This window comes from Pseudochaenichthys georgianus, chromosome 17, assembly GCF_902827115.2.
Source record: "Pseudochaenichthys georgianus chromosome 17, fPseGeo1.2, whole genome shotgun sequence".
In the NCBI taxonomy this organism is placed as follows: domain Eukaryota; kingdom Metazoa; phylum Chordata; class Actinopteri; order Perciformes; family Channichthyidae; genus Pseudochaenichthys; species Pseudochaenichthys georgianus.
The window spans coordinates 29,427,777-29,449,437 of NC_047519.1; the positions used below are offsets into that span (position 1 = coordinate 29,427,777).

General features: G+C 38.4%; 4 protein-coding genes across 6 annotated transcripts; all 4 read right to left on the reverse strand.

Annotated features, from left to right (window-relative positions):
• Nucleotides 1–49: 49 nt before the first annotated feature.
• On the reverse strand, nucleotides 50–1,599 carry LOC117462312 (guanine nucleotide-binding protein G(I)/G(S)/G(O) subunit gamma-5-like). Its single transcript, XM_034104479.2, has 3 exons — nucleotides 1,429–1,599; nucleotides 764–905; nucleotides 50–139 (listed from the first exon to the last, which is right to left on the reverse strand). Exons 1-2 carry the CDS (start codon nucleotides 1,507–1,509, stop codon nucleotides 780–782), a joined length of 207 nt encoding a protein of 68 aa, XP_033960370.1. The 5' UTR covers nucleotides 1,510–1,599; the 3' UTR covers nucleotides 50–139; nucleotides 764–779.
• An 81-nt stretch (nucleotides 1,600–1,680) lies between these two features.
• Nucleotides 1,681–8,513, reverse strand: ssx2ipa (synovial sarcoma, X breakpoint 2 interacting protein a). Of its 2 annotated transcripts, none has more exons than XM_034104473.1 (14): nucleotides 8,405–8,513; nucleotides 6,723–6,868; nucleotides 6,376–6,533; nucleotides 6,051–6,260; nucleotides 5,295–5,405; nucleotides 5,065–5,200; nucleotides 4,903–4,978; nucleotides 4,644–4,806; nucleotides 3,996–4,143; nucleotides 3,750–3,886; nucleotides 3,376–3,549; nucleotides 3,154–3,271; nucleotides 2,446–2,599; nucleotides 1,681–2,265 (listed from the first exon to the last, which is right to left on the reverse strand). In XM_034104473.1, the coding sequence occupies exons 2-14, from the start codon at nucleotides 6,763–6,765 to the stop codon at nucleotides 2,124–2,126; spliced, it is 1,770 nt and encodes a 589-aa protein (XP_033960364.1). In that variant the 5' UTR covers nucleotides 6,766–6,868; nucleotides 8,405–8,513; the 3' UTR covers nucleotides 1,681–2,123. The 2 variants fall into 2 exon arrangements, with proteins under 2 accessions (XP_033960364.1, XP_033960365.1); XM_034104474.1 differs by lacking the exon at nucleotides 8,405–8,513 and adding an exon at nucleotides 8,250–8,398.
• Nucleotides 8,514–9,345: 832 nt separating this feature from the next.
• mcoln3a (mucolipin TRP cation channel 3a) lies at nucleotides 9,346–13,358 on the reverse strand. The gene is made up of 13 exons (XM_034105239.2): nucleotides 13,345–13,358; nucleotides 12,946–13,225; nucleotides 12,673–12,840; nucleotides 12,426–12,579; nucleotides 12,057–12,138; nucleotides 11,887–11,983; nucleotides 11,689–11,788; nucleotides 11,427–11,539; nucleotides 10,630–10,779; nucleotides 10,384–10,485; nucleotides 10,154–10,276; nucleotides 9,826–10,035; nucleotides 9,346–9,729 (listed from the first exon to the last, which is right to left on the reverse strand). Exons 1-13 carry the CDS (start codon nucleotides 13,356–13,358, stop codon nucleotides 9,589–9,591), a joined length of 1,734 nt encoding a protein of 577 aa, XP_033961130.2. The 3' UTR covers nucleotides 9,346–9,588.
• A 778-nt stretch (nucleotides 13,359–14,136) lies between these two features.
• bcl10 (BCL10 immune signaling adaptor) lies at nucleotides 14,137–17,471 on the reverse strand. Of its 2 annotated transcripts, none has more exons than XM_034105241.2 (3): nucleotides 17,196–17,471; nucleotides 15,555–15,843; nucleotides 14,137–15,455 (listed from the first exon to the last, which is right to left on the reverse strand). In XM_034105241.2, the coding sequence occupies exons 1-3, from the start codon at nucleotides 17,244–17,246 to the stop codon at nucleotides 15,046–15,048; spliced, it is 750 nt and encodes a 249-aa protein (XP_033961132.1). In that variant the 5' UTR covers nucleotides 17,247–17,471; the 3' UTR covers nucleotides 14,137–15,045. The 2 variants fall into 2 exon arrangements, with proteins under 2 accessions (XP_033961132.1, XP_033961131.1); XM_034105240.1 differs by having other exon boundaries at nucleotides 14,138–15,458.
• Between the last annotated feature and the right edge of the window lie 4,190 nt (nucleotides 17,472–21,661).

Genomic DNA, 21,661 nt, shown 5'->3' on the forward strand with positions numbered 1-21,661 from the left:
GGCTGAAAATAGATGGTCATCTTCCTGACATGATTCCAATGTGTTCTACACTCGAGAGAGAGATCCCGTGGCAGTATAATGGCTTGGCATGAGGAGCAGTGTTGAGGTCAACTTTTCCCTGTAGCATCAAAATGAAGGCCTGCAAGACAAGAAAATAAAAGCCACAAAAATCAAATGATTAGGCTTATGATTTTAATCAATGAAAAATTATCAAATATTGCAGATAAATGTAATACATCGTTTAAATCTATCAATGATAGGACTTGATGGATTGTACTATAATACGCTGCTGCATATTTTGTATATCTTATATTATGTAAATGCAATATTATGAATTACTACTGATTAATAAAAAGGTCCATCTATCTATCTAATTACTACCAAACATCACACTAAAACAAATGGTTTTTGGAAAGATATAGCATGTTTCATAATTTTGAAGAGTGAGCATAGATAGCAAAGAAGTGAATTAGGCTTGAGATGTCTTGGAAGTTTTTGTGAATATTTAGATAGTTATTCCAAACTCTAAAAATGTAGTGACATTTTCAAGCTAACCACAGTTTGTTTGCTTTTTGTAATGAGAGGAAACTACTTAGATGTATTGATCAACTTACAATTAAATGCTTCCATTATAGTGAATGTTAGTTTATTCTATCCAATACATCCACTTCTCATTAGACCTTTTCAGAAATGACACCACCTACTTGTGCTGTATTTATGGGTGTGTGACTAATTCCAAATGTCAACAGCGTGCCAGACTCACCATGAATGCAGTGGTTTCACAAGAAGGAGCAGACCTTCTGTGGCCTGAAAGGGTTGGTGCTGGAGGACACACCGGTGAGCAGAGGGTCCTGCAGGGCGTTCTGCATGCAAAACTGTTGAAGGTCTGCAGCTGCCTGGGAGACCTGGTGACAAAAGAGGAACACAAGTTTGAAAAAAATAAAAATCACCCTGGCGATCATCAGGGAAGAGGGTATTTGAAGAATAACCAATAGCAGAGAAGAAAACGGAATATCTAGACCTCTGACACTCAGGTTTTAATCATTTTGTGTTGCAACCATGTAAATATATGAATGTATCAATGCCTTTGAATTGTGCGAAAAGAAAGGGGTTAAAGAAGGTTATTCATCAGGTTGATTGTTAAGTTGCTACAGTTTCACTTGGATGCAAGTTTACAACATGGATCTTGTCATCCTAAAATGAAAAAACAGATGCTAAATGTGATCAATTCGACATTTTTCTCCTCTTTGTCAAATGCCGATTAATTATCAAAAACGTCCCTTCAATCCAAGCAACGCCCTGCTACGCCTGTTGACTAGCGGCTAGCTTAGCTGTTAGCATAAACTAGCCGTTGTTAGCCGATTGGGCTAACGGTGGAGATCGCCCCCCTCAGTTATTTGCCAGAAAAACAATAAATACACAAATTACCTTCACTCTGTTTATGCTCGCTTCGAAACGGAGCTGCTGTACGACTTTCTTCATGGCCACAAGATTAGAGGAACCCGACATTTTCGGTGTTTTTTGTGAAAAATAAACGGTATGATGTGGGTGGGATTCTTGGCTTGATGCTGAGAGACAAAAGCAAAGATGATGACATCCGGATTCCGGTTGTTGAAACTTGTGACTGCAACTCCTATTTGATCCCACTAGCGGGCGCCACAATAAAGACAAAATTCAAGCTTTCATAAAATATCTTTATTTTGCTGTTACACCAGCAACACCCACCATTATCATTCTTGTGTCAATAAATGCACCATTTCAAATCATAAATTTAAAATATGAAAACAAAGTTAATTTGAACAACTGAACATCATTTGTTACATTTGAATTGAATATAATTCACATATTACAAAAAATATGTTCAAATCCCTACTTGGTAAATCACATCCTTTGAATATAGCTTAAAATCTGAATTGTCAGTGTTGAATTGTTTGTGAAGTAAATAAATGAACAATGGCAGAATCATTAAAGTGCTTTCTTGTTTGATGAGATTTAGTGAATGATCTGTGCAAGTCCATACAAAGCGACGTGGCAAAGAAGCTGCAAAAAAGGAGTGTTCATCAGTTGTGAATGGATTCAGCCATGACTTGATGCTTAGGTTTTAAAAAGGCACTGAAAGTGTTTCAAGTGAGGCTGTTCTCATCTCCACCCAAAGAGAAGATACTCAAGTCTCCACATCGAATTCTGTTTGATTTGACCCGAAAATCTCCATCTTCAATAGTGCTGGACTCTGGCCAGCATCCTCGTTTTGAATGTCTGGAGGAACTAAAATGTAAAAACAAAACAATTAATATTAGGCATGTCAGTAACACGGCACAAACTCAACCAGGATCGGGGGCTGAGCCAGCATTCATAGTAAAATAACACTAAAAATGTAATTCCAGAAGCATGCCTAGAAAAGAAAGACAAAGTACAAATAATAGTAATTAAGTGACTGAATAATACCTGCTGTCTGGTATCAGGCGGAGTGTGCGGTAAAGTTCGGTTGTGGATGGCACAGTGGCACTTTGTGTAGGTTTAGGAGTGGAGAAAGCGGCGTGGGTTGATGATTTGGCCGGCGGAGATTTGGTGGAAGACATTCTCATCTCTGGCTCACTTCCTGCAATGCAGCGGATATTCAAATACACTTATTCGTACCGTCACTGGTGTTTACATGCAGTATGCAGCAATTGACAATCGAAATGCATCTTTTCTCTTAAAAGAGAAAACATTGAAAGTCAAATATGTTGTACAACAACAAATGTTGTATACTCGTTGCCATCCTCATAGCTATGAAAGGAACGTTATGTTACATTGCACCTTAAAAATAACAGCTTCAATATCATTTTGATGCAAAAGTGACAAGCAATAGGTAGAATGTTGCCTTTGTTAGTCCCACTCCCTGAACCCATGTTCTTGCATTATGCAAATATGGTTAGCAAGTGAAGTGGGAGAAGTCCACTGGGCTCTACAGCAACAAGTATATTTTAGAGAAACTAGATCATATTTTACTTAGAAAATGTGTTCTTGTGAAACCTTTACTTGTTGCTGAAGCAATGCTATCAGCCAACTGCTGCTGACACAGAAGCTGCCGTCAGATAATTGGCAGAATTGGAAAATGTACAAAATCTTACATTATGTTGCTTTCACTACAGATTTGTATTACCGACTTACTTATTGATAATGCACTTTGACCATCAGACGAGGAACATCTCCTACGGTCCGTAAATGGAGTCATGTTCAAAAATTGGTTCTTGAGCCAAGAGGCACGGTCCTCCTCAAAGGCCTTTTTCTGTAGAGTAAAAAACGTTTTTAAAAAAAGGAATGTACTACAATAACAACACCCACGATAAATGTTAAATAAGATTGTGGTGCAACATCGAAAGACTTGAGTACCTCTCGCCCCAGGCGAATAGCAGCGTCTGTGAAGTTCTTCCTCTCCCTCTCAAAGTTTATCTTCTGTTCCTCAAAGAGCCTCCACTCCTCTTTGAGACGCTCTTTCTCCTCCAGTGTGTAGCAGTCATTAAGAAGAGCTGCCGTCTCATCATCAAAGGATGTGTGGAGTTGTTGCTGAATGGGCACAAACAGACAATTTGATAACTGTTAACAAAAGTATTTTTAAGAACTTACAAAATAATAATAATATAATAATACAAAAAGCTGTAAAAATGCAATCGTTTGACATTTCTGCAAAACATTGCACTCATATTGATATTGGTTTGAAATGTTAAACCTTTACAGACCATCTTATATAAAAAAGCAGGGCTGACCTGGAGGAGCTGTTGCTGTGCATGAATGAACTCTTTGCACTGCTGCACTTCACGCCTCATCCTTTCCATCTCATCCTCGTGGGTCTCCCTTTGTGCCACCTCTTTATTGGACTCCATCTGATTCTGCACTTTGGAGGCTGGGAAAACAAATAAACCCACAGTTGATACAATTACATTTTCGTCCACGCGTATTGTACAGTTACTTTTGCCATATTTCAGGTGTGTGACAGTGGTGCCTGCATGTACCTTGGCTGTCCAACTTCTCCATGTGGTTCCTCAGTTTCCTCCACTGCTGGCGGATGCTGTTGGTGAGCTGCTCCCTGGCCTGCTCACACGATTGGTCCAGAGTTTCCCTGCTAGAATCCCCCACCTTCTCCTCCCCATCAGATTCAGCCTGAGCAAAAACAGTGGAACAGATCTTTTCAACATGCAAGGACCTCATCTCATTAAATCTGACGCATATGCTCAAATGGTATTTACCAAATATATGTTTGTGCATTACAGGCTTCGTACAGCTTTTAAGGAAAAAAAATGCAGGACTTTTAAGACACCTAAATCAGACATTTGAAGTTGTCATCATCACATCTTAACTGTAACTCTAATATGGGAAAAATAATGTTTACATAATTCCCTTATAACAACAGCAAAGTATATTTGGCACTTATTATTAACCAGCTGTTCATTTTGATCATACGTTTGGATGGTGATCATTTAATGCTTAGCTAGCATCAGGAGACAACACATATGACGACATGATTGTAACATTTCAGCTATTAAAATAATTTTGGTTTCCTTTATCCGTTATTGTATACATGGAACAACAGATCACCAATTTCCAAACGTTCAAGACTTTGTTTGAACCCTGGCTTTGGTACTAGGAGAAAATAACAATACCTGGTCCAGACTGTCATCTCTGGTAGGGCGTGGACTCAGGATATGGATCATCTCCTTCTTCATCTGCTGGAGGACTTTCTTAAGCTCAGCGTTCTCCAGCATCAAGGACCTCTGACTCACCTCGTAGTCATTGAGCAAGGACTTGTACATCTCACCCTCATGGCTGCAGAGAGCGATTTATCAATTCAGTTATCTGTATGATGATAATACATTCTGCAAATATGGTCAACAACAACTGACTGGAGAGTCCTCATGATACCTTGCTGTTGTTTTTGTGGTCTTCCAGTGGCTCCTTTTTCCATCCGACCGTCCCAGACTATTCAGAACATCCATAGCTAGAGGGAAAAATAGGAAGAATATGAATAACTTGATCTGAAATTCCCAATTATAATAAATCTTTGCTGAAGACTAGCATATTCACCTAGTTTCTTATCCTTTCTGTCGACCAGTAGCTGGCTGAGGCGTTCCTTGAGCTTTGCAGTTTCCCTCTCTTTCCTCTTGGCATCATGACTGTACTGAGAGGCCCGGCTGGCTATGATGCTCTGGAGCTTCTGAACCTGTGCAGGGTGATCCCATAATGAGTTAGGCAGGCTCATGCATAGCATTTGCAAATAAAAGTGTTGGTCATAATATAATTAAGTAAAATTATACCTCGTCTTTTTCAGTTTTTAAGCAGCTCTGCAAAGTCTTGATTTTGAGTTGGAGCTGCCTCTCTGTCTCATGTAGACCCGATTTCTCCCTTATGGACAGTTCCAACTGATCCTGGAAAGACGTATACATAACTTTTATTATAAGCACAATTAAGGTGCTAATGTTTAGCATAAGAAATTAGTTTAGGATTAAAGAGTTGATTCTCAAAGTTGCATGTACCGTCTAAGGACTTAATAACACTAATAGAACAAGAAAATCCATATATTTTGGGCCACATATTTAGTGAAAGGGCTGTACCACTTATCTTTTTATTTTACATTCAAAGCTTCTATCAAAGTTTAAATAAAGCTTTGGATATCATCCTATTATATAATGTCACTACCAAAAAAATATCCAATTTAGATTGTATATATGTTTTTACAAAATCTTCAATTCCAACAATATGATTTTATAAATACATGTGGAAGACGAAACTAAGTAAAACTTTTGTTTTGGAAATGCTCAACAAATATATTTTGAATCTATGTTTTTTTTCAATAAATCAGACCAATTATATGTTTAGCCTAGCAAGCGAGCCAACTGTTGAGTTGGGGAAGACGAAACACAAATGTTGGTTTATTTTCTGACATCTAGTGGTCCAACACTGACCTTACAGACTCAGATTAGTGTGTAGTGTCCTGACACAAAGTTAATTAAAACAAGTCGCTGTCTTGTGTTGAGAGAAACAGCACCGAGAGGCCACCCTGTCATACATGCCTTGAGTCTGGAATTGTTCATCTGAATGTGGTCCAAGTTGCTGGATGTCTTCAGCTGGTCTTTCTCCAGCTCTTCTAAATTGCACATATTGCGTCGGTGAATCGTCATGATCTCATACATGGCATTTAGAGCTGGCACTGTGTTTATGGTAGCTCCCCCTGGTGAGCTGGCCTCAATGCGTGTAGAGCAGAGGCCCAGGGAGTCAAGCTCCTGTGAAACAAAGGAATTGTTTGTGTCACCATTTCATTGAATAATCTTTACAGAAAATGAAAGTTTTTCAAATAATGTATGGCTATAATAAGAATGTAGCAGGGCATTTGTGTACCTGATTGATGTATGAAATGCACTGAGGCATATTATCCTCAGTGCAAAAGGCACTTATCACATTGTAGGAGCTTCTGGACAGGGGCAAGGAAGACACGAGGTTGTTCTGTCTCGAGGGCGACATTGTCACATGTGATATGCTGGAGATCTCATAGTTTCCTAAAAAATAGAGCAAGTCCCATTATATCCACAGTACATTTCACACCGAGAGGCTTGGACTAGTTTGCAGCTCTAAAATGAGAACATTTGGGTCACCTCTAGCAGATTCCAAAAAAAGCATAGCTGATGAGCCACTCTATTCTTGTCATATTCCACCAAAGACATCCCAACATTATCAGAGAAACGTACCCATAGAAGTCCCTATTGGCACAGTTGTCCACCACTCTCCCATATCACCGACACATCCGCACACAGGGATGCGAGCTCATGAGTTACCAAACGGCAGACGGATTAGCAGTCAGGCGTGGATCAGAGGCTACCACTGGAACTGAGCCCTGAAATAGAGCAGCAAGTCATGAGATGGACCAGCAACAGATAATCTGGGTTGCTGCTGCAACCACACAGGATTAACTGACCAATGTGTGCCAGTGGGGGTTTAGGCCCTCCTAGTGGTCACTGCCAACTAAATTGCAGGGTAGTAAGATGATCTCAGCATAAACCAAACATATTTACAGATATAAAAATAAGAGAGGGCTTCTGTTGCGTATGTGCCTTCAGGACAATAATGTTGAAACAAGCTGAACCAGTTATCTCCACAGGCTACTCCCACACCTTTATGATGCACTGAAATGTACCAAGTTATAGGGCCATGGGCTATAGTGTACTTTGTGTCGATTAACAAAAAGGAGTCATGTAATGAAACAGTCAAAGCTTGGGGGAGCAACATGTTGGTGAGGTCAATAAAAACTACCAGTCAATAAGAGTGTCTGCTCTTTGTGTCAATGTGCATCACAGCAAAACTCAATTCAATGTTGTTATCTAACAAGAACACATGCACAGCTCCTATCTAAAGCTACACAAACTGAGGCGGAGATAAAGTATTCTCCAGCTAAATATAGCAGGTTTACCTTTACTTTACATAAAAGTTAAAAGCATTTGTGTAATGTATTGAAGTACACTTACTCAAGTAATGTACGTTGGTACGATTTTACAGTACTTGTACTTCTATAAGTATTTCCATGTCGTCATGCTACTTAATACTTTTACTCCACTACATTTTGGAAGCCAATATTTAACTTTTATTTATTATTTATTCAACGAAATTAGTTACTAATTACTTTAAATATTAGATTGTAAACTTTGCTAATACAACATATATACATAAATACATAACGTATGATATCTAATGATAGGTTAAGATATCGAGCAGCAGTTTACAAAGTAATTAAATTAACTAGCTGTGATGAACACATTAATGCATTAAAAAAAACATACTTTTACTTTAAGTACATTTTGATGCCAATACTTTTGCACTTGTAAGATTTGAAATGCAGGACTTGTAACAGAGTATTTTTACACTGTAGTATTTCTACTATTACATCTGAGGACTTCTTACACCTCTGGTTAAAGTTGTCTTCATACATTAACGTGGACAGTAAGGTTAACTTACTAGCAGTTAAATTGGCTAAAGTTAGACACGTTAAATTACCAGGTAACTTAGCTAATGTGCTAACGTTAATGCCTTGTGTTTTCATGACAAGGTGACATATTAACATCAACTTTAACGTTTAAGTAATGTTAGTTGGTCAGTATACGTCAGCTTAACTCACACGTCAAGATGTATAACATGAATGTAATGTTAACTTAACAAACTGACTGCTGTTGTAGCTTTTTGCTAACCTGGATAATAGCTGCATGCTAAGTTAAAATACTCACGGGAGCGGCGTGAAGTGGGTCAACTAAATCCGACACCTGCCAAGTTTAGTAAGGTTTTCGAAACGAACAAAATGCTCCTTTAACGAAAGACCATTACCCCCCGTCCTGAGTTCACTCGTCACCTTGTCGCCAGCAAAAACAAGACCAGATCTCACCTGTTTCAGTGTGAACGGAGCATGCAGAGAGATGCCAGTACGCTTCTGCTGCTTCTGTGTTTTTTTTTAAAGTCTATTCCTGCGCTGCCTTCACACCAATCGGCCCTGTTATTGGAGGCAGCGTTGTTAAGCAACCAGTAAGTGAGCCGTGCATTGGATATGAACACACGACGATTATGCAAATGAGAAAAGCTGTCAGGTGGCACTCCTATGGCAGCAGGAGGTAAATGCCATCGATACCTGCTGGATCTCATTTTAGGTCATTTTCCTTTTCTTATACCCAGTTGCCATTGTGTGAATGTATACGACGCTTTTCTGTGGTATTGTCATCATTATAATTTGTATTTTACATGTTATTCATGGAGCAGACTGCAATATACCTATACTCAAAATATGTGCACATCTGCACACAAGCTAGCTCTCATCCACTTTCCGTAACAACAATAGGCCTATGTTTTTTTTATTAATCATTATAAGTACTTGGCAATAGTATACTGCATGTAGTTTCTTTTTTTTATATCCAGATGACGTTTAAAAAATTGTTTTTGTAGCTTAACGTATAATAGTTTCAATAGTTTTTATTAAATGGTTTCGTTGTAATCTTTATATAATCTTTAACTGTGTTCATGATACACCATGTACAGCACACCAAGGCAAATTCCTCGTATGCAAACCTACTTGGCAATAAACATGTTGAGATTGTTTGATTCTGATTTTGATATATTTCTTTACTTTGATGCACTTCGAGCCTACTTTGCTTGAATAATGCAATTGTTGTTAGTATGAAAATATTGTCAAATGTAGGCAAGTACAGTTTAATAATGTAGATATAAATATAATGAGTCAGAATCCACTTAATTGTGAAACAAGATTTATTTTTACTATAATCCACAAAAAATACACAGTAGCAATCCAAAAAAGTTGTAGTAGTTGTGGGTGCACACTCATAATGAAATTACAGTTTGGTGACATTACTGGTCATGTAAGCACTTTCCTTTTTAATGATTAGCAATTCAAGTAAACAGGTCAAAGACATTCTACTTTGGTCAGAAGAAATTCTTGCATTCTCCTCATGCATCATAGGCTATAATCAAATCCTCCATGCAGACGGACTCTAGACTTTTTCCCTATATTTATTATTTTAGTCGAGTCTTGGAAAAGGTAAAAGCCACCATCATCGCACTTCAGCCAAAGCAGTAGCATGGGGAGAGGCAGCAGGCAGCTGACTCTTCCTCTGTCTGGTATCTTCCAGACTCAGGCTGGTCCCTGCACTCTGCTATGAAGACCTGAAGCTGGGACACTGGCACCTTTTCTTGCTGGGAATGCTGTAAAAGTGCAAAGACAAATCAAAACAAGTCTCAAAAAACATTTCTCTACAGAAAGATGATAGAATATTTATCAGAAAAGTGACTCAGACTGACCTTGATTGTCTCGTAGGTGTCAGTGATGAGAGCGATGAACAGGCTGAGCACCATGTATACGAAGAGGGAGATGAAGGAGTAGAGGTAAATTCTGCTGAAAAGCCACACCATGTAGCCGGCCTCGTTCCTCAAATGTAGGAATGTGGCGTACATATCGTCCCCGTTGATGAGAGAGAAGAGGCACTCTGTCACCTTGGCCAGTGTTCGAAACTGGAAAAAAAAGTTGATCATATTTCAGTGTCCCCAGAAGAGCTCCCAGATGCATGAGGGGTTTCATTAGGTCAGTTTGACACCTTTAAAAGATTGATTATGATTATAATTTCTATACTTTGTCATGGTAAGGCCCAAGGACGATCCAGCCACAGAAACAGTACCCGAGGTAGATCATGGCCGCACAACAGCAGAATCGGATCACATTTGGGAACGCTCCCCTTAGGGTCAAGATTAATACCTAGAAAGGAATAAAGAAGTGTTTAGTTACTTAAGATATGCATTTGCTACTTTAACTTAATTGTCTGATGAATCATCGAGAAACCAAAAAGCATTTCAAGTGCTTACATTGTATTTCTTGAAGAAACCAAGGTAACGAATCACGCCGACCCAGACGAGCAGTGTGGCTGTTCCCAACAAGATACTGCACACGTCATAGTTTGTCAGGTACTGCAAGAGAAAAGAAAGAAAACATATGTATCAATGAAGTACAAGTTATAGGCCGATTCTCTTAACCCATTGCCTTTATGCCCAGTCCAAATTCCAAACAGTGAACCTGTAAATAAAGCAAATAAAGTACAATAAACAACAAACCTTTGTTTGTATTCCAATTTTGAGCCCTGACCCAGCGATGGTTAGTATGTCACTGACAATGATGAGGATGTACCAGCCATTCACAAACTCCATGCGGTCTGACCAAGAGACACTTTTATTGTAGTATGCTTGGAAGAATGTGTTGAACTCCTGCATGAGAGAAAATTATCATATTGTAAGAACAAACCAGGATCTAAACATGATGGCTGAAGTGCTATATTTTTTAATGGAATTATTTAAGTGTGTCCTTTTCTTTGCTGACAGGGGGCTGACTCTTAAATAAAATAAAAAATACTGACCCAGACCTTGACACAACAATAATAGGCAACTTTAAATTCTCGCAATGCAACACCCTCAAAAAGTCCGTGATAAGAAAATGACATTAATATTTCTTAGTGACATTTTCTGTACAATATTAAAGACTGAATAAACACACAATTACTGAATAAAAAGGTGAATCCTTAATTTATTTAAGTTTTAAAGGCTTTTGGGCAATCGCATTTGAAAATATTAAGTCTAAAAAACCTGGAATGGGTCTATTCATTAACAAGCATGTGTGTGCTTATAAGTGTATAATTATAAATAACAAGCCCCACAAAGCCCTTGAAAAAGACATGACCTCAGCGTCTAACTAAAGTCCTGTTTATGATGCTGGTTCATTATATAATTATTAAACCAGTCATGTATTACTTTTTGGATGACATGATGGCTAAACTGCAGTTTTAGCTGAATATAGCTAAATCCTGGACATGTATCAGTGATGATGGTAATAATTGACTTGTGCCTCATAAACATACAAACTGGAGTTGGAGACCATTGATGACAGAGCGCTTGCAGAGGATGAGAGAGAGGAAGCAGGCGAGGATGACCACAGAATCAACTGACAGGAGGAGGTAATCATTCTTACCAGCTAGAAACCAGAGAACATATGAGTAAGATCATACTGGTGTCAAATGTTACAGAATAATATCAATGCTCCCCTTGCTGGCCATTTCTTTCTTTGGCTGGGTCATAATAAATCAAATGCTTGAATAAAATGTGATATTTTGGAAAACGTACAAGTGCCTTCCACATTCCAGTCTCTGCATTCATAAATGCTTACATCGTTTTCAACATCAACCTTTATCTTGCCACTGTGTGCACGGTTGTCAAACTTGATCTGTATAAAAAAAGATTTCTCATGTTAAAAATACATCCAAGTGAAATGTCCTAAATGATCAGATAAATGAGTGGTATTTTTCCGTCATTGTCACCAACCATTATATTGAAGTCATAACAGTCTGGTAGCTCGTGGTGCTGCACAGTCTGCAGGTTGATTGTTTTCAGAGTAAGGTAGATGTTCACAGATAGCAGCCTGGACACACAAACATATTAGCAGGCAGTACTCTCATAACCTGCCATGAAATCAGCTTCCTTAGTTTAGTCACCTTTTAAAATCTATAGAGAAGTTTAAATGTGCACCCAAACCACTGCCATCAAACGCCTGCACAGGATATATGGAAATACAATCTGTGAGGAGGAAATACAGGCGATACATTTAAAAAGCAGTTAAACTTCAGTGGATATTTCAACAGAGGAGTACATCAGCCTGAATACAATACTTCCTCTTTCTGGAGTCACAAGTAAATCCACATTGTGATTATTTTCCATTCATGGTATGAATCAGATTCCATAAATACAGCTACTCATGGTAGCTTTTAGACATAAATACAAGTTCCACAGCTATTTATGTCTCCATTTTATGATTTAATTGTTGTTGTTTTTTTATTTATATGGATTGTTTTGTGCTTTTGTACCTTTATCAATATGAGGATCAATGTCAAAGGTCTCAGTTTCTGGATCGATGCTGCTGTATCTGTAAAATTCTTGGCAGACAGACAGAGGAGTGTGCTGGCCATCAACACTCTCGTATGCCAGATTACCAACAGTCAGGTTTTGGAGATTGATATACTGAAAGAAAATGCAGAAAGAAGAGTGAAGCACACATTTTCACACAGGAAATTCCCATTTGATATAAGTTACAACAATCCAAAATGTCAGTACCCCGTTAATAATGTAGTAGATGTGATCATACACATCTTCTTTTGTGTACAGTGCATAGCTCCCCAACCGTTGATCTTTGTATCCTTTTAGAAACAGATGTTTGAATGTCATCAGATTTTCATCTTTGAAGGTGACCATCATTTCGTTACTCAGGCCGAAAGAGACCAACTGAAGCAGAGAAGGAAAAAAACACACATTTGAGACAAAAACATATTGATAACTCATGCTCATTCATGCCTAATGACAAAACAAACTATCACAACATTCTAGTACCTGGGCTGTGATGATTGCAATTTTGAATACTTGTAACATGAGTTTCCATGGCTTGCGGCCTCTGGCTGTGTATTTCTCACAGGGGTTCATGAAGAAGTACTTGAGCCTCCGTCTGAAGTCCTCCACCACCTTGGACTGCAGGGTCCGGGGGGGAGCGCTGCTGCAGTGTCCGTTCAGCCTCCTCTCCTCTGACCTCGAGGCCCACAGCGGCTCTGATTCATCCATCATTCTCAAGTACAAGTACACAATTGTGTACAATTTTTTTTTAAATTGAATACAGCTGCAAACAAATTCACACTCACTGCAAAAATACATTTACTTAGGCCAACAACATTTACATCCTGTCTCATGAAATATAAGTGCAAAGTTCACATTCCAGTCTTGTGATGTATATCTAACTGGTTCTCCTGCATGTGTTGCTCCTCTCAGTCTGTTAATTCTCTTTTAAATCTCAGTCTTGGGTGCAAACTTATTGTGCTAAAATAGGATATAATGTTCTACATGCAGAAAAGGGTTTTTAAACATTCATAATGTTTTATGTTTAACCATGATCAACAATGACTTAGTAATTATCACAGACTGGCACGCAGCAGCAAAATGCAGCAGGCAATACATGCCGCCATTTTTAGTACAACAAATTACTTTAAATACTATTTATATTACTAAATACTATACTATTAAATGAAAACTGAAACAATCATGAAACCCATCAAAAATGAATAAAAGTTAAAGACACATACATTGAAACTATTCTAATGTAATTATAAAACACTTACTGAGATAAATGTGAAGGACAGAGAGTAAACCTTTTATGAAAAAGTAAATATATAATAATAAATGAATTACCTGCCATGCACCAGCGTGCCAGAGAGTGACTGGTTTTAAAAATCCAGATGTATGCGCTGTCTACGAAGATCAGTGCAGTCACACCAGCCTTCACCACAAAGACATGGCATGTCATTCCTTTGCGTCATTTGAAGCGTTCTAGTTTTTCCATAACAATTACAGAATCACTGCTCACGCACCATACTGTCTGTAGGCTTCTCTGAGGAATTAATATTGTATTGTCTTTTTTTGCAGACCAACTAAAAATCAAATAGGCCAAAGGTCTTAAAGTGCCCTCACAATTTCATATGAAATCAGCAAATCAACTATATTTTATTTCCCCCCTGAGCCACCACACGGTAACAAATAAAGAAAGAAAACACGAGTTGTACGCATAAAGAAAACCTTTAGTATGCAATAGATTATAGTACACGACCAGTTAAGACAATTGGGACAATGTTTTTTTCATGTTTTGTGATTCAAGACTGTAGTGACAAAAATGTAAAACAACTTGTTGTCGACTTAATGCTGCACAGGAGGAACTGGAAATCATCATTTCGGGCTACAGTGCTGTCAAAGGCAGAATCTGACCGGCTCATTAAGTGGAGCATCATTCCAGTGTGTAAAACATTCTTACTGCATATAAACTGTAGCTGCCATGCATTCACACCAAACATCAGGAAATCGCACCTTTGATATAATAAGAGTAGAAAAGGAGAGTCCATTTTTCTTAGCTCATGATGTGAGAATCATTACTTGCTGCTATATATACCTTATATATATATATGAGTTTAAAGCATGAGTATCGAAAATTGCGAAGTACTAAAAGCTGGAATTGAGGCTTTACCTAAATTGTTCGTTACTTATTTTTTTAACAGTTTAAAAAACATAATTGTCCATTTTAACCTGCATTTATTTTCTTGTACACCTGTTTTTATTCAAAGCACATTTAACAAGTGTGTCTTCTTTAGTTAAATAAGAAAAAGGGTTTTGTAAATATTCTTAGAACTATGGTCTTATTTTGGCCTTGTATTAAAACTAAGGTAATGATTGGCACCAGTATCAAAACATTTCAAACAATACTGGAGCGAAAGTGACAAATTGTCCTTTTTTTCCCATGTAGATAGCTGATTGGTATAGTAGTAGTATTTCCCATGTACAGCAATTTCTGCCTAATCGAAGACATCACACCAAAAACAGCGATTTGGATACTAGATTAAGTAACTGAGGATTTTGTTGGTTTGTCCCTTTTACTGCATAAGAGTGTCTTATAAATTAAAAGATGCTCCCCCTGTGTGATGTTGGAGTAAGAGAGCGCGATCGGAGAGGCTGGAAGTTTGGGTCCCCCCCGGTACTGGTGCATCCCGGCACTCCGGCATCTATGTCAGAGGAGGATTCAACTGTGACATCATCCGGCAGCGGAGGAGCTCCGGGGTCTCCAGGCCGCGGGAGGATGGAGGAGGCTCTGGAGGAAACTACCCCGACGCTAGCACCAACACCAGAGGACAAATAGTCCCCTTTCTGTATTGATGGTAGGTTAAGTGAGCCTGGTAAGCCTGAAATAGAAGGGCTTCGTTCTCCGTCTGGGTGCAAGAGCATTGTGGAGTTATTGGAAAACGTTGAGAGAAGGCTGCTGGTTGTGTTTGGAGAGCTGAGGCTGCTGTCAGTCGGGGAACTGGAAGCCACTGCTGTGCATCAAAGGATTAAAAACAGACAAAGTTAAAGCATCAAGAACATATATTAGATTTAAAAAGGTACACACCAGATTTAATTGGTCTACTAACATCTCAGAGACTCGATCTTCTCGTTTTTGGCCTTTTGCACCTCATCTGTGATTTTGGTGATGATAAAGTTTTGTGAGCGTGAATCTCTTATGGAGTCAACCAAGGCATCAAGACCTCGGGGGTGCTCCGCCAGCATGTCCAACATCATGGCCGTCCTCTTGGTCTGGGTGGTCCTGCAGCTGACCTCCTCCGCATCGTCTCGGGTCAGGATCCTGCGAGAGCGCAGGAAGTCGAGGTGGCGTTCAGCTCGGATCTTTTCGCAGAGGTAGTGCCGCATTCTGATCAGCACCTGGAGGAAAAAAGGGAACAGAGTGAGGACTGGAGTACAGAGTACAGGAGGAGAAATTGTATGAATAGGGAAGGCAGGAAAATATGCAGGTTCTTCCCTCACCAACGACTGGTAGAATTTATCTTGCAGGTGGTCTAAAATAAATGGCACATATTAATAGTTGTCTATCGCTGTGTTAGCTTCTGGTCGTGCTTTTGATGAGTCAGACTGAGCATTTAGAAAAAAATGTACTCAAACTCCCACCTGTGTGTCAATGATGTTGTTGTTGGCCTATGAGTGGTACAACGTAACATTTTACAGCACATGTTTGTACTTTTCGAGTATTTCCATTTAATGCTACTTTTTACTACTTCACTTCATTTTAAAAAGGTAAATATTGTACTTTTTACTCCACTTTGTGTTTGAAGCTTAAGTTAACAACCAAACCAACTGCTAAAGTTAGATATATTAAGAAGGTTAAGCCAGGGGTTCCCAAACTTTGCCATGCCAAGGACCCCCATATAGCATTATCGTCTGGCGGGGACCCCCCTGTTGCAATTTTTTTTTTTTAAATGATGAGTACATTATGATGGAAAATATGACAAATTAATCATACAGCTTAATACATTTTCTTAATATATATTTGTATTAATAATTAATAATCAGTTATTCTTCTAAAAAATGTTTGTATTTATCTTTTGTTTGTCATTCATTACATTGATTGTGTCTTCTGTTATACACATTCTTAACACAATATTAAACAGTAATATCAACAGTAAAGCATTTTTAAAGTGATTTCTGTCTTTATAATATTATATAATTTATATATATATAATTTTATATAACAGTAATATGAACAATTAACATATTTTTAGCATTTTGAAAGCTACTTATGCCTTAATAATATGATATATAATATTCATATGCAGTTATTAATAACATCTTGCGTGACCCCCCTGGCACCCCCCCCGGAGGGTCGGGGCCCCCACTTTGAAAAACACTAGGTTAAGCAATCAGCAAAACACTGCTGCAATAACAAAGTGATGAACACATTGATTCTTAGTATCCTATTGATGCTAATAATGTTGTACTTTCACTAAACATTAAAAATGCAGGGCTTTTACTTGTAACATTTTAATTATTGCTAAGTAAAATATACAAATTCCCTACTTATCAACCCTAGAGAAGTGAGTGTTGCAGTGGGCACAGTGAAGGTGTGGTGGGGTATTTCCTCATTTGAAGGCCTTTAACGCCAAACAAGGCACAAATAAAGTGCCAGCATAGAGTGTATCGATGGGTTTTTTCCACATAACTGAACGTATCAGAATAATTCTTTATTGGTAACCATGATCTGGCTGATGTAACCTACTCACGTCTTTTTTAATCTCTGCCATTTCCTCTTCAGTGAGGTGAGGAACGTCCATCCCTCTGACCCGCAAAGTGAAAATCCAGGTGTTTCGGTTGACAAATGACGACTAAGATAAGTTAACAAGATAGTAATAATGAAACTAACTACATCGACAAGTCAACCGTACGCATTAACAAATGTGGCTCTTCATTATTTCTCGGTAACAAGTGGCGTGTCGTTTGGCCATTCAACTTTTATTTTTCGGAAAATCCCCGGACTTCCTGATTCTGTGCAGGTTTACGTCGACACCAGAAGAGAAGTACACACAGAAAACCTGTTTCACACTAAGAGCTGAATTAGTTAGGTATATTTTAAAATGTGTAGAATGTATAAAAAAACGTAAATTCAAATGCTGAATTAAGCTATTATTATTATTATTATTATTATCTTGTAAACGTTCTTTGTTTTGATTCGTGTTGATTACGTGCGAGAGAGATTACATATTTATAAAGGTGAAGTGCAGTTCCGGTGTAGTCCACTAGGCTTCGCTGTTATCTTGTTATACATCCATGGGTTATTTACAGTCTATGGTTATTTACAACAAGTGGTGGCGGAAGCAGCCACTGGGAGGAAGTAATAGTACACCGTTTAATACTCATATTCATTCATACTGTATAGTTAATACTATGATATAAGTAAAAGTCCTGAGTTACCTATGTAACGTATGTAAGTATAAACAGAAAAGGTTATTTGGGTATAGTTAAAATAATATAGGCTACTCAATGTCCCTTGTGACTGTAGACTATAATATCATTAGATTATTTTTAGCAATCCATTTATATAAACAGGATTTTTCTGTTGTAGTTGGAGCTCAATTTCAACTTTTTCGCATTGGATTGCAATTTACCATAATTTGATTATGCATCAATCTACTGATTATTGTTCCAATTAATTGACTTTGTTTCGTTTGTAAAACTCTGAAATTAGTGGGAAATGCTGTCACTATTAACCAGATTCTCAACCAGATTTATTTTGTCCAACCAACAGTACAAAGCTTACTGAGATATATTACATACCTCAATAATTCAGGATGTAGTACTACTGTCTTAAAATATTCCCATTTAATGCTATTTGTCAACTACAGGTACTTTGGAGCTGTTGCCCAAATACATATGAAATAGTTGCCATATATGTTCAATTAATGATTTATTTTAGTTTACATAGTTATTAAAGCTGTATTTGCTTTGTTAATATACACCGTAAAATCATCTCTTCTAGCCACCAGTCTCAGCCTGGCAACTGTACTTTTTTATGCAGTGGTGAAAGAAGTAACCACTTAAAGGTCCTGCACACAGGCACACTAACACAGGTGTTTTCATTTATTGTGCATTAATAGACTCTTTAAAAAACTGTGTTGGCATGTACAGCTTGACCAACAACTCCCCTCCTCTCCTTGTTAAAGCAGGATCATTCACACTTTTTGTGTTTCTATTGGTGCTGTGATGCGTTCAGTGACCTTTCGTGATTCCCAGCATACACTGCAGTTGGTCCAAGTGGATGTGTAATCAGACTGATTAAGTGAAAACACCTGTGAGTATTTAAGAAAATAACACATTGTTAAATACTGTTACAATAAGTCATGCATTCATTCTTTTATCCACCTTTTTTACATTACATTACATTGCATTTAGCTGACGCTTTTATCCAAAGCGACAAACTTGAAGAAAACAGAATCATATAAGTACATTAGGTTTCATAGAGCCAAAGCATTTAAAGTGCTACTCAACTAGCTTTAGATAAGCCAGTCCTTTGTTAGTATATAAGTGCTTTGTTAGTATATAACAACCTCTCTGAACCTCATTAAATGTATTTTGTATAGACTTGTATTACTTTCTTCTTACAACCAAAGTTGGAAGATCATGGCATAAGAGGACATGAAATACTAGAAAGATAGATACAGTCTAACAATAAGAAGCGACTGTAAACGGTCATAGGGGATAGGTAGGGAAGGCGTGAATCAAAGCATAAAGTGAACGGGAGTGCATGAGAAGCACCAAAAATAACAGCCAATTAGGCATGAAATAAATTGCAAAATTGCAAAACAAGATTTTCACCCCCCTCTAATCACACTATGCCACAAACGGTTTGAGGACGGTTGCTCCCTGAGGAGATTGTTGTCAGGCTTGTTTTGTCATGTCCTGCAATCCAATGTAATGTGTTGCTGGCAAACACCAAACAGAAAGCTGTGCTAACTGTACATCAGGGGATGACTTTCTGTTGCATGCCCGAAGGTATTTCTGTGTGGCAATAGGGATTTAAAATACAGGACAAATACAGGCTCCCATTATGATGTGGCTGCTGTTCTATACCAACAATGTCTGGAGGAGAATTACAGCAGAAAGATGCCCTTTAAATGTCAGGTGTTAAAAGGTCAAACTGTATTTGATTAAGCCTATTTCTGCCAAAAAAAGTTGAATGGCAACAATGCATCCACAGATACTGACAATACATGCCCACTTTTCCCGGAAAAGCTTTGTCATATCGTTCCTGTTAAACAGCAGAGGGTCAGTCTGGAAATAATGATGAACCAGCTGTTAGAGATTCAGACGTACCCAGTGTACAGACTTGTGTGGGGCATCTGTGAATGAGAAACAAAGAAAGGGAAAGTCATTTATGAAATGACGTAATGAACAGAATTTGCAATCATATCTGCAAATCCTCACAGACATTTCCGTCTGTCGCACGGTGAATGACCGCTCTCACAGCATGGCCAAAATAAACTTGTCTCAGTCCAATTGTGGTTTTACACTGAGTAGCACTGGACATGTATTACTGCCTTTCCGCTCTCTGTTGCCAATGTTTTTGCCACACAGAATATGAATCCCACATTTTGTCTGTTTTTCTCTTTCTTGCATTTAAGCATGAAATTACACTTTTTTCTGTTCTCCATGCCGTCCCGTATCTGCCCACCCACCTTTCCCTTAAAGGCCATCTTTAAAAAGGGTCTAGAGATAAAATAACTAAATAACTTAACTATGAAGTTATTTCATTTCAGTTGGATGCTGCAGTATCAACTATCACAATAAATAAGTGGGTGAAGAAGATAAAAGTCTTGCAGACAGGATAATCAGGATAATCTCTTGCATAACATTTCTTATAAACAGCTGAATCCGGCTCTACGGTTACAATGGATTAACACAGGAAATTGGCATCAAGATGAAAGAAAATGCTCCTAATATGGACTTATTATTAAGGCTGTTTGAGGGAATAGTTTAGCATTTTAGGAAACATGCTTATGTAAAAGCTTTAGATGGCCGGAGGAGATTAGCTAGCTAAGCATAAAGACTAGAAAATGGAGAAACTGCCAGTGTGACTCAAAATCTAAAATATCTCCACCATTTCCTCTTAAACTCAATAATTTCCAAGATGTATCTTTGATTGACCCATACGAATACATAAATGCAAAAACAAAGTTGTGATTGATATAACAGCGGCACGCACACATACATTTTTTGTGTTGACTTAATATGGGTGGCTAAAATCAGACAACAATTATTTAATTTCCCAAAATGTCAATTTATGCCTTACACTTTTAGTTTGTCTGGCTGCAGCTAAAAAAACCTTGCCTTGCATACATTGCCCTGAGCATGGCACCAAGTCTTTGCCAACTCACCCTGATCTCTGACTTGTCCTTGGGAGTCATTTTAGTTTTATAACATTTCAGACTCATCCACATGCTGCTCTGTGAGGTTGGGACATGGATGTTTGACAGGTTGAGTCAGAACTCCTCCAGCTGCATTATACAGTGGGGCAAAAAAGTATTTAGTCAGCCACCTGTGCAAGTTCTCCCACTTAAAAAGATGAGAGAGGCCTGTAATTTTCATCCTAGGTACACTTCAACTATGAGAGACAGAATGGGGGGAAATAATCCAGGAAATCACATTGTAGGATTTTTAATGAATGAATTGGTAAATTCCTCGGTAAAATAAGTATTTGGTCACCGACAAACAAACAAGATTTCTGGCTCTCACAGACCTGTAACTTCTTCTTTAAGAGCCTCCTCTGTCCTCCACTCGTTAACTGTATTAATGGCACTTGTTTGAACTCGTTATCAGTATAAAAGACACCTGTCCACAACCTCAAACAGTCACACTCCAAACTCCACTATGGCCAAGACCAAAGAGCTGTCAAAGGACACCAGAAACAAAATTGTCGACCTGCACCAGGCTGGGAAGACTGAATCTGCAATAGGTAAGCAACTGTGGGAGCAATTATTAGAAAATGGAAGACATACAAGACCACTGATAATCTCCCTCGATCTGGGGCTCCACGCAAGATCTCACCCCGTGGGGTCAAAATGATCACAAGAACGGTGAGCAGAAATCCCAGAACCACACGGGGGGACCTAGTCAATGACCTGCAGAGAGCTGGGACCAAAGTAACAAAGGCTACCATCAGTAACACACTACGCCGCCAGGGACTCAAATCCTG

What these genes read in the sequence shown, in the direction of transcription:
- LOC117462312 (XM_034104479.2), bottom strand. Translation starts at nt 1,509, where the DNA reads ATGTCGGGTTCCTCTAATCTTGTGGCCATGAAGAAAGTCGTACAGCAG. An exon ending in CGAGCATAAACAGAGTGAAG is followed by an intron (nt 906 to 1,428) that starts GTAATTTGTGTA and finishes TTTTGTCACCAG; the next exon opens with GTCTCCCAGGCAGCTGCAGA.
- bcl10 (XM_034105240.1), bottom strand. Translation starts at nt 17,246, where the DNA reads ATGGACGTTCCTCACCTCACTGAAGAGGAAATGGCAGAGATTAAAAAA. An exon ending in TGGCAGAGATTAAAAAAGAC is followed by an intron (nt 15,844 to 17,195) that starts GTGAGTAGGTTA and finishes TTTTTCCTCCAG; the next exon opens with GTGCTGATCAGAATGCGGCA. An exon ending in GAAGATCGAGTCTCTGAGAT is followed by an intron (nt 15,459 to 15,554) that starts GTTAGTAGACCA and finishes TTTGATGCACAG; the next exon opens with CAGTGGCTTCCAGTTCCCCG.
- mcoln3a (XM_034105239.2), bottom strand. An exon ending in GTTATGACTTCAATATAATG is followed by an intron (nt 11,789 to 11,886) that starts GTTGGTGACAAT and finishes TTTTTTATACAG; the next exon opens with ATCAAGTTTGACAACCGTGC. An exon ending in GTTTCTTCAAGAAATACAAT is followed by an intron (nt 10,277 to 10,383) that starts GTAAGCACTTGA and finishes ATTCCTTTCTAG; the next exon opens with GTATTAATCTTGACCCTAAG.
- ssx2ipa (XM_034104473.1), bottom strand. Translation starts at nt 6,765, where the DNA reads ATGGGAGAGTGGTGGACAACTGTGCCAATAGGGACTTCTATGG. An exon ending in GCCAATAGGGACTTCTATGG is followed by an intron (nt 6,534 to 6,722) that starts GTACGTTTCTCT and finishes TCTATTTTTTAG; the next exon opens with GAAACTATGAGATCTCCAGC. An exon ending in GAGATGACAGTCTGGACCAG is followed by an intron (nt 4,144 to 4,643) that starts GTATTGTTATTT and finishes GTTTTTGCTCAG; the next exon opens with GCTGAATCTGATGGGGAGGA.